Raw genomic sequence first — 11,795 nt, forward strand, 5'->3', positions numbered from 1 at the left:
GTCTATTTAATGCCAAATAATGGTCTATAAATGGATAATTTTCAAGTTAATGACCGATCGGAAGCTGATTATTGTGTTAGTTATTTTTACTATTATTACGGTATTATCATATATTTAATTTTAACTATTTTAACACTAATTGCTATTAACTGGCCTTTAATGGTTTCTTATTGCAATAGACCGATTTTACATATAACCCTATCCCCCAATCATTCCTTACCCCCCACGACTTCACATATAGCCCCAGTAGGGGGTATTTGTGAGATACAGCCCCATACCAAATGTTGATTTATAAATTTAAAAAATTTGTCGGGGGCTATATGCGGGTCTATACGGTACTAATCAATATTTTTTATATACAGTATTATTGTACAGTATATGTTTAAACACCCTCATAATATTTACCGTAATACCAGACACTGTATTCCAATATATATATAATAAATGAATTAAATAATTTAGTTTATCAAAAATAAATTCGTAAGAAATATTTTAAGTACATTTAAATTATTCAATTAAATTATTTGATAAAATAAGTATTGTAATGTAAAAATTATTTATCTGAATAAACTGAAAATTTACTATTTAAAAATACAATATAATATAACAATTTTAACTTATAAGTTATATATAATTTTAAAATCTATCATAATTTTATAATTTTAAGTCAATAACTCAAGTAATTTAAAAAATTATTCTAATTCTGCATTTTTTGGCAGTGATTTACAGTTACATAATTTATACATAATTTTAGCTATAATTCTAATTAAAATTATTTAATTGTCAATTAATATTAATATTATTAGTAATTAATAATTTATTATCATCTTTGGGATTATTGTTGCTTTTAGTAGTTTTATTTGTTTGGTCTCTCCTTTTGCTTATACACATCAATAGTATGAGTGCCGGTAAATGTATTAATGAATAGAAAAATAATTTTCTCGAAGACTTTGCGTCCGGATTTGATCTAAACTGATGCGCCAAATATATGAGGTATAAGTTGATGGGTAAAGAGTCGACAGCAAACATCCAAGTGGTTAATGTAGAGCACATGATAGTACTGTAAACTAATATAAGACACGAGTGTCGAAGTGATGTATTTAGACATAGTTTAGGCTCAGTTACGGACATCATTCTGAAGCCAGCCCTGGCGTATTCGTGTCGCATATTCCAGGACAGGGCGTTAAAGTGTGGGAATTGCCACGAATACAGAATTAAACCCATTAGTATAGCATTAATTCCTGTAATTAAAAATAGATAAATAGCCCAATTGATAACTTTTGAGTTAAATTATCTTTTTTTACCGATGCTATTCGTGGCGGCTGTAAAACCCATGACTGGAGGTATGGCACCCACTATAGCACCGATCCATGTGTTTGCAATGTGAGCTCTTTTCATAGGAGTATAAATAAAGGAATAAAGTACTAAATTGGAAGCACCTAACAGTGCTGTCAATGGATTCACGTATAATAATAATGCGAGACCAGAAACACCGGTAACGGCCGCAAACCCGCACGCATGCAATGGACTAATTTTGCCCAAAACTAACGGCCGGTTCTTTGTCCTCTTCATTTGTGAGTCAAATGGTATTTCGAGAAACTGATTGATAGCTGTGGCCGAGCTTGAGGTAAGACCTGTGCCTAACAGTGTAAGTGATAATACCATTGGATCTAATGGCGATTGAAGACCCATATAGTAACCGGCCATAGTTGTCAAAACTACTAGTCCTAAAATAAATAATAATAAATATTTAAAAAAAAGATATTCACATTAAATGGTCAAATAAACTACCGGTTAGTCTTAGTTTCGCCAATTGTGAGTAATACTTGGCTAATGATTGACTATTAAGTTTATCAACTGATTTCCAATCGCCAATAAACTGTCCGTTGGTATCATCGCTAATGACTTTATCTAATTGATCGGTGATATCATCGGTGATTTTGGCAGACATTTTGGTTGTCTTGTTGTTGGTCTGATGGACGGCTGACTTATAGAAGACATCGTACATGAGCTGCCATTTGGGACAATACAGCAACAGATTATCGCTGTTATTGAGCTCTTGAATCACATTTGTCTCTACAGACAACTTATTGTCCATTTTGTTAGTACCGGTAGTTTCCGATAACACCAGTCTCTTGTGTTGTACTGTTTGACTACAATGTCTTCGCGATGTTATCGTTGTTGTAAGTAATCGGTAACATCTTTGGCACTCATTTGGTGATAATCTCGTGGTCGACGACATCAATATCTTTAGTCTTAACAGTGATTGCATTGCTTGGGAAGTGATTGTTAGCCCACAAAAGCTATCGATGGCCGCACTGTAACCAAAATTGTGATAATCGTGAAGATTAATGATTATAATTGTAAATATCAGTCATTTTAGACATTAATTTAGTTATAGTTTTTTGCATTCAATTAGTGTTTAAAAAATCACATTTTATTTACAAACAAAATAAACACTGATTTTATGACATCACTCTATATATGTGTACAGTTTATGTATAACTGTTGTTCACATAAACTGCCAAATAGTATGTGAGTTAAGTCAACAATAAAATGAGTGATAAATGACATTCAATTGAAGATTCATATCATTGATGTAATGCATTGATTGATAAAATGAATTCAAAATTGAATTTCAATTATTTAATACATTTGAATATAAATATAATTGAAAATATTGTTTAATATTTTAAGAATATATTAATTATGAGTTTTTGCACAAAAAAAACTTAACAAAAATTATTAAATATTTTTTTTGTTGTTGAAAAAGTTATAATATATTTTTTTAAAATATGGAAACAAATGTACAAAACATCAAATGAGAAATAATTTTGATGAATAAAAAAATTAAATAAAAAAATTAGAAATAATTGGATAAACTTTAGAAAAATTAATGATACAAATAATAAAATAAATGAATAATCAATTGAATAAATGATATTTGATTTTTGAGTCCAATTGAATGCCAAATATTTAGTTAAATAGAAGACCTTACGGACTGTTCCCGAGTTAGTTTGTCCGCTGATTTTGGTTTGTCTGCCGAACCCTTAGGCGGCGGCTTTGGACTCTGTGTGGGGTTTTCCTCCATTTGTTTATAGCCTACATCCGCCTTCAATACTGGGTTTGACAAAACAAAAAGTTTGTTTAATTTATAGATTTTTGATATCAAATAATAATTGGTTACAAATGAGTTCATACTTCTGCAGCAAACGAAAGTCAAGGCAGCGATCAGTAGTATTATTAAGACAATCACAAGGAGTATCCAAAGCCACGTCAGACTAGACTTTCTTTGTTTCTTTGGTTTGCGAGTCTTCGGGTTTTCAATCAATGCTTTGGCGTTGCATTGTTGATACTCTTCGCAACCATTGATTGTTTGAATGGGTGTCACCTCTTTGTAACAATTGTCATATTTACCGCCTCCGCAATCGCTTCCCGTTTGAATAATCCGATTCACTTCATACTGGATGGTAGAGACATAGTCATTGTCGTGAATATCGCATCCTTCGATGGCCTAAAACAAGTGGACAGTTTGCCGTTAGTTTTATTTTGCAAATCAATAGCAATTAAATACTTCACTTTCTTAACTCCAATGCATATCCTTTCACCATCGCGACAGCATCTGATTGATGAATGTTTGGCAGTATTGTTATCATCAGTTGACCATCTCTGTCGTGTACAAGTTGTGGTTTTAGTGGCAAATATAGTAACATTGAAATCACAATTTTCAGGATTCAACCGATTGAAGTCAAACATTCTTTGCGGTGAGTTTTCGGCGTTCAATGGTCTCATCATAATTGTCAGCATAACTACTATAAGACTTGCCATCAAAAGATACATTGTAGTCGACATTGTCTTTTAGTTGATACTACTATTGAATAAGTGTTTAGTTTTTTTTTGGTGGAAAAGATAACTCAAAGATATTCAACCGTTGCTCTAAAAAAGCGAATCTTTTGTGGTTTAAATAAATGGTTTTAAAACACGTGAAAACAAATAAACATTTGTTATGACGATTGATAATTACACGCGACTCGTGCTTCATGGCTAAGCGCGTGACCAATGATTGATAATATATAACAATTATACAAACCTATAAAAGTATATGTTATAAATTATAATAACTTATAATATAATTAGATAACAAACTTAATAAGTTTATTATACATATATTATAACATAGATCTTAATTCTAATCATAGATTCTAAATGATAATAATCAGTAATTATTAATTACTGATAATTATAATAATACTGTAATAATACGCTTAAATATATTAATATTATATTAAAGTGATACTGTATTTTAAAATTTATTAAACATTTAATTATCTATTTATTTGGTATATATTTGATATAAATTTATGTCTTCAAACTTCTTCAAACCGACTCATTCATCAAAACTACAAACAGTTGTATCACTAATTCTTCACTTTCTTAATAAAGATTTTTTACTTTTAAAATTGATTATCATTTGAATGTTTATTTGTTAAACAGTATTTCATATAAAATTTATTGTATATACTCTTTAAAAATGATACTTTCCATTAAAGATAACAAGACTTTAAAGCCCGTAATTACGGCCCGTTTTAATTAAATTAAATCAAAATTTTTATTATAAATATATTTTAATTCAAGGATAGTATTTATTGAGACAATAGCGACAAATAATTTGAAATATTAGTTTTGAAATGTTATGAAAACTTTGTGAAAGTGTCAGATAATCTTAAACAGCGTCGGCGGCGATGCTATTAATTACAATTATCTGGTTAACAATACGTTGAATTAATAAGTGACCAAGGGCAATGTTGTAGATAAATTTAAAATAAATAAAATTGTAATTGGTCATTTTTTAATTAATTGTATTATATGCTAAATAATTTACAGTCGACTGTTTAAAAATTTATAAATGATAGTCGACTGCATTTATCTGGCAAATCATACAATTAATTTAAAAATGACCAATTACAATTTTATTTAGTTTAAAATCATCTACAACATTGTCCTTGGTCACTTTTTAATTCAATGTATTGTTGACCATATAATTGTAATTAATAGCATCTCCGCCGCCACTATTTAAGACTCTGTAAAAGTGTTGCCTACTGTATGTCTCACATATGATATCAATGTTTATAATGTGTTTAAGTGTGTTATGTTAATACATGTACTGTAGATGTATTGTATAGCTTACTGTAGTTCACAGTCACACACACAGTGCTAGTGCTATATACACACAAATCTACTCCTATGTGGGTGTCGTTAATGAGTGTCGTAAACTGTCTTTTATATATATTAATACACACGTAAAGCCACTCCTATGCGGGGGTCGGTAATGGGGGTCGCTTACTGTCCTTTATATATATTAATATATAATATATAATATATATTTTATAAAAAATTATTAAATGTTCAAATAAGTTACTTAATATAAAAAGGTTTTAATATTTTGGGCATTAATTTGTTATATAGTGAGTTAAACTTGTTTCCCAATTGTTTAAATAAAATTATATCATATTTATTATTGTAATTATTTAATGTATTAGATTATAATATGTGGAACTCATATAAAAAGGTCCTACAGTTAGATACATATCTATTAAAATAAAAAAAGTTATAAAAATATAAATTTTATAAAATATAGTGTTTTGTATTGACAGTAAATTATGATTAGACATGTATTGGTTAAATGTATTGTTACCTAATCTGGTATTTGGATAGAGTCTTAAACAGCGGCGCCGGCGACTACAGAGGCGATGCTTTTAATTTCAATTATCTGGTCTACAATACAATGGATTTAAAAATGACCAAGGGCAATGTTGTAGATAATTTTAAACTAAATAAGATTGTAATTAATCATTTTTTAATTAATTGTATGATTAGTTATATAATATACAGTCGACTGTTAAAAAATTGTAAAAATGATAATCGACTACAATTATCTGCCCAATAATGAAATTAATTAAAAAATGACCAATTACAGTCTTATTTAGTTTAAAATTATCTATAAAATTGTCCTTGGTCACTTTTAAATCTAATGTATTGTTGACCATATAATTGAAATTAAAGCATCGCTGTTGTGGTCACCGGCGCCGCAGTTTAAACCTCTCTCTGGTGTTTGTCTCTCAACCTAAACCTAATTATAAGGTATTATTAATAATTAATAATAATTTGCATTACTATATACACTGTTTGTACTGTATGTACACTACTAATGCATACAAAAGACTATTTTGTAAAATTAAAATTAACATAACTTTTTTATTTTAAGATATATATTGTTTGAATACGAAGACCTTTTAATATTAGTTACACATATCATTAACTATCAAATAAATTTGTATGAGTTTTAAATAGACAGGCAATGAATAGACATTAAATTATAAATTTTATTTTCTTTTATATTTTTATACACTTTACAGTACAGTAAATAAATATGTTTTAGTTGTATATTAATATACAGTATATATAACACATATGTACTGTACTATACTTTCTCTGTTATGTTTGAGTAAAATATTTGTTTTAATTTACACACATTTTTTGAGTACAGTTTCTCAATCCTACAGTTTACTGATTTTAGTATTAAATTATTGTTTGCCTATTCATTACATTTATACAGTTAAGCCTACATTGAGTTTAATGTTTGGATGTTGTGTTTAATTATTATTTTCAATTTAAATATATTGTTTAAAAATTAATATATGATATTTTGTGGATTATATGAATAATAAATTATTTATAACTATTTGTATATTTAAAAAATATTGCGAAATTAGTAGTTTAAATAATTTAGTGTAAAATATATTAAAGTACTAACAAATTGTTTGTCTAATGATTACAATATCGCATGTCATTCATTGCCAGTGTATGACAACTATCCTAATATAAACAACAATACAATCTATTAATTTATACATTGTTTTTATAWATACTGTACTATTAATAGTCATTTAAGCCTAATATTAAATTTTTATTATTATAAACAATTGGGAATTTAATATATCATACAATTTGAAAAAATGAGTTATAATTTTACGAGTTTATCAAACTTATTGATCGCTAATATCCAACAAATCTCAACAAATGGTAAAAAACATATTTTTGTATACAATTATATKTAATTAAATTTAGTTTAATTGATATTTTTCATAATAAGTATATTTGTTTAGATTTATAATAATAATGTTATTCTAAAATATAATTTTTACATTTATTTTTAAATAATTATTTTACATAAAAATAAAAAAATGCATAAATTTAACAAAAAAAAACTACAAATAAGTTATGTCAACAAAGTTAGTCATCAATTATTATCAATAATGTCGACCCATAGTTACTATCGAGAAATAATAAATTAATTAAATGTCTATTTGTATATTATATCTTATAAATAGTGTATTATATATTTTATTCAATATTATACACACTATAACATAGAGTGTATTAAATTTAATTAACAATTTACATTTGTAGTTATAGTTTATTAATATAACGTAATAGTATTTTGTACAAAATAATTTATGTACTGTATTTAAAATACTATAAGCACTCCATCTATTGATTATATTATTAAAAATTTTTAACATTACAAAATTATTATTTCAGTATAGCTGCTGTAATATTTTTTAAAAAATTATTTGAATGTTATTTAAATAGCTGATAAAATTTAATTTAATTATCTATTTATATTGTTTTTTTCAAATCGTTTATTTCAATTTTGTTTTGTTTCAATTACGGCAGTACTGTATTTTATTATTAAAACCTTGATATAATTTTCATTAAATAAATGTATTAATTCACTAYTTTATATTATATTCAKTAATTGATGACAAACATGTATTTTTTTAAAAAATCAATTGATAATGTAAAGTGTTATATATATTGTAATTATTATTTTTTAATTAATTAGTTGATTAAATAATCTATTATTTAGTTAATACTTTGCAAAAATTGGTCCAACAGTTAGGCTGTGAATTGGATACAATAGAATTTCGAAGACAATTGTTTGTATTAAAATGTGTTAAACAATAATTTTCAAATAACTTGAATATATTTAATATAATTTATATAATATATAGACAAACACTTCAACATCAGACTAACGATTTGGCCAAACAATGCAATAGTAATCTACAAGAGTTGACTCGTCTCGGAGTTTCAACCGATGCCACACAAAATGTATTTTACAAATATGTTAATCATTTAATATTAAATAAAAGTGTAAAATACATATATTTTTTTWAATTTTCAATATATTTATTAATATTTTTTTAAGAGAAATAATAAATTGATGTGTGAGAAGATCAGGAGTGACTTTTTGATTATATTAAACAAATTTCAAGAAATTCAAAGAATTGCCGCACAAAAAGTTAAAGAATTTACTCCAAAACAACCAAAACATGATATCAATACTAATCAAGTGAATCCATATTTAATTATTTTATTAAAATATCGGTAAATATATTAATAAATTAATAAAAATTTAATGTATAATAATAGGACAAAAATTATGGTAACGACGACTTTAATTTCGAGTCGACTACCCTTTCATTTAAAGATGAACACCCTATGGGTCAGACACAGACACAATCACAGTTACAGATGACTGATCTTCAAGAGRAAAGAGATCGCTTGGCTATCGCTGAACAACAAAATGAAACGTTTAGACGTCTAGARGCAGACATAGTAGATGTGAACCAAATATTCACTGATTTGGCCCGTATGGTACACGACCAGGGTGACATTATTACAACCATTGAGGGTAGTATTGATGACACACATATCAATATTGTTAACGGCAATCAACAGTTACAGATTGCTGCCGATTATGCCGTAAGAAATCCTAAAACCAATTGTTTGTATTATTGAAATTAATTTATWTTTTAATTTTTTTATTGATCTCAGATGAAGGCCCGCAAAAAACGACTTTGGATTGTTGTTATACTTGTTGTTATCTTAATTATATTAACTATTATTATTTATTTTTCTGTTAATCACTAACTAAAAGCCAATTTTTGTAATATCTTTAATTGAAATTATATTTTAATATATATAAAACGTTTGTTAATATTTTTATTTAATATTTATATACTTAAATGCTATATCAGTATTTTAGTTTTAGATATTTATCATTAAAAATAAAATGAAAATAAAAGAATAAAAGTTTTTACAATTACCCATAATTTAAATTTACTGAATATTTTAATTTTTATGAAATACTAGTAGTTTGTAGTAGAAATCGAAACCTAAACGGTTTCGGTTTGGTTCCTAAATTTCGGTTCCGGCTTTCAAAACGGTTCTGTTTTCGTGATGGTTTCAGTTGTAAAAACCGCTTTCTATTTACCGTTTTTAACCAAATAACTTGACATCAATTTTTAAAATTAATTAAAAGTTTCAAAATGATATGCAACTAATTATCACTAAACCTGCCACAAATAATTAATAATAGATAATGCGATAACTAAAATAACCGAATGGCAGTAAATGTGATAACTGGTAACTACACTATTATTATAATTTAAATAATCTAAATTTAGTTATAATTAATTAAATATATGATCGATCAATCAATAAATAAATAATTTAATATTCTAGGATCGATCAATACTGTAAAATTAATAATCAAATAAATAATTAATTAATTAATTAAATAATGAGAAAAAATCATGAGTGGCATGAATTTGATACATAATAAAAACTTWTAACTTGACTGGGATTTTTTGTGCTCCAAATCAAGCAAACTCCAGGGGAAACAATTATCACCAAACTTACCACTTATCGCATTACCTGCCAATGGAAAACCGTGTGCGCAAAGACGGTAAGTGTTTTTGTTATTAAAAATATTTTATATTATAATTATCATAGTTATTATATAAATTATTATTATTACGGTAAACCTAATTATTATTACTAAATTAATTTATGCTTATTCTAATTATTCGACTCTATATTTTATATAAAAATAAAATGAGATATTTTTTAGAGTATGTGACGTAACTACGGTTCGGTTCCGATTCGATTCGGTTTTCTAAAATATGCTTCGGTTCCGACCTCTAGTTTGTAGTACAGTATTAATTTATAATATATATAAGTATATTGTATAATATATTACTACAAATTACAAATGATTATACATTAATAACAATTATAATCAATCAATTTGTAAATCTTTGGCAAATTTAATTACAACAGGTGTTATGTAATGCATTATAAAAATAGCGTTTTCATACTATTTTATATACATAATTATATTCATTTATTGTGTAATAAAATAAATGCTTTATAATTATAATATTGCAAATATATAGCAAATRTATGAAAAAAATAAATTTATAAAAAAAATTTACAAATTTATTTCTATTTTTAATGCTTGATTAGAACTGTATTTATAATTGTTTTACAACCAACAGTTCTATTAGTATAATATGATATGTAATTTTACATTTTAATATATAAATTAACTATAATTTATACAGAAATATTTAATTGGTTATAATTTAATTAAATATCCAAAGTACAAAACTTRATGCATTAGGTTTATTATTTTAAATATTAAACAAAGATCACATAAAACTTTATTTATAAATTTACATTAAATATGCCCTAGTACAATTTATTGATTACAATCATTGCAACCATTTATCTCTATAAAATATGATAGTTATATAAGTACTTTTCGTATATTTGATTTTTATGTATGTTATTTTAATATCCTGTTAATGTTTAATAATTTCTATATTTTAATTAACGGTTTTAGATATTTACTTTACTGTATATATTAATATTCTTTAGATATGGTCTTTAATATTAATAACATTTTTGTCAATAACTCAATAATAMGAATAAGATTAATATATTTTAGTTGTTATCAAATGCATGACTTAATCATGTTTTTTGATAGCTATTCTCAGGTTATCTGGAAAATGATTTCCACAACATATTTAGGAACTATATATCAAAGTTATAATAATTTTTAAAATAAAAAATTAGTATTGTTATAAATAATAATAATAATAATACTAATGTTTGTTTAATCAATAATAGATAAATTAAATGGTTTACATAAGAAAACTTATGCACTCTTACACATGGCTTATATAATAAGATCATTAATATTGATTAAATGYWTGTAGAGATGGGATAATAGAAAGTTTCTAGAAAATTTCTCAGGAATAAATTTCTATAGAAATTTAACTTTATTGTTATACTATGGGATYCCCATATCTATAGCTATTGTAATAATATATAAATAATACTACTATTCATATAACATTATACAGTACTACATGTCTACTACACACTACTGTATACACTACTATACAAAATGCGATACCTATATGTAAAATAATTATAATTATTTAATAATAATCAGTTTTSTAAAATTTTAATAATCATTTTATTATATATATATATAAATTTAAGATAATTAAATAAATTAATTTTTACTTTAATTGATARTTAAAATATCAATACTAATATTTAATTATTACTTGTAAAAACAATGTATTGTTACATAATAACATATATCGAGAAAAACAAAATTAACATGSGGATCCCATAGATAGWAATTTCTTTTAGAAACTTCCTAGAAATTTCTCTATTATTTTATAAATTTCTCTTTTTTGCCAACACTAAATGCATGTCATCATCAATACTATCAACAATTATTCACTATTATTGATTCAATAGACGATTTAAGTMAAAAAAATAATTTGAAGCCATTAATTCATTATTTATATTAAAGTTTACATTTAATTAATGTATAGATAAATAAATTTTAAATTATAAAAGTTTATTCA

At 25.2% G+C, this 11,795-nt stretch overlaps 3 protein-coding genes across 3 annotated transcripts; 1 reads left to right on the forward strand and 2 right to left on the reverse strand.

Annotated features, from left to right (window-relative positions):
- Nucleotides 1-822: 822 nt before the first annotated feature.
- LOC128960068 (protoheme IX farnesyltransferase, mitochondrial-like) lies at nt 823-2,464 on the reverse strand (the record flags this gene model as incomplete). Its single annotated transcript, XM_054306142.1, has 3 exons — nt 1,792-2,464; nt 1,305-1,727; nt 823-1,241 (listed from the first exon to the last, which is right to left on the reverse strand). Coding segments are annotated over exons 1-3 (1,323 nt in total), but the record flags the coding sequence as incomplete, so codon positions are not given.
- Nucleotides 2,465-2,913: 449 nt separating this feature from the next.
- Nucleotides 2,914-3,969, reverse strand: LOC128958225 (uncharacterized). The gene is made up of 3 exons (XM_054304044.1): nt 3,580-3,969; nt 3,202-3,514; nt 2,914-3,120 (listed from the first exon to the last, which is right to left on the reverse strand). Exons 1-3 carry the CDS (start codon nt 3,850-3,852, stop codon nt 2,981-2,983), a joined length of 726 nt encoding a protein of 241 aa, XP_054160019.1. The 5' UTR covers nt 3,853-3,969; the 3' UTR covers nt 2,914-2,980.
- Nucleotides 3,970-6,916: 2,947 nt separating this feature from the next.
- LOC128960079 (syntaxin-12-like) lies at nt 6,917-8,997 on the forward strand. The gene is made up of 6 exons (XM_054306152.1): nt 6,917-7,083; nt 7,931-8,000; nt 8,076-8,175; nt 8,273-8,416; nt 8,497-8,829; nt 8,902-8,997. The coding sequence occupies exons 1-6, from the start codon at nt 7,017-7,019 to the stop codon at nt 8,995-8,997; spliced, it is 810 nt and encodes a 269-aa protein (XP_054162127.1). The 5' UTR covers nt 6,917-7,016.
- Nucleotides 8,998-11,795: the final 2,798 nt, after the last annotated feature.

Source organism: Oppia nitens, unplaced genomic scaffold (genome assembly GCF_028296485.1).
Source record: "Oppia nitens isolate AA-2021 unplaced genomic scaffold, nextdenovo-longstitch-racon4-pilon3 scaffold13_pilon_pilon_pilon, whole genome shotgun sequence".
Classification (NCBI taxonomy): domain Eukaryota; kingdom Metazoa; phylum Arthropoda; class Arachnida; order Sarcoptiformes; family Oppiidae; genus Oppia; species Oppia nitens.

What these genes read in the sequence shown, in the direction of transcription:
- LOC128958225 (XM_054304044.1), bottom strand. Translation starts at nt 3,852, where the DNA reads ATGTCGACTACAATGTATCTTTTGATGGCAAGTCTTATAGTAGTTATG. An exon ending in TATGCATTGGAGTTAAGAAA is followed by an intron (nt 3,515 to 3,579) that starts GTGAAGTATTTA and finishes CACTTGTTTTAG; the next exon opens with GCCATCGAAGGATGCGATAT. An exon ending in GACTTTCGTTTGCTGCAGAA is followed by an intron (nt 3,121 to 3,201) that starts GTATGAACTCAT and finishes TGTCAAACCCAG; the next exon opens with TATTGAAGGCGGATGTAGGC.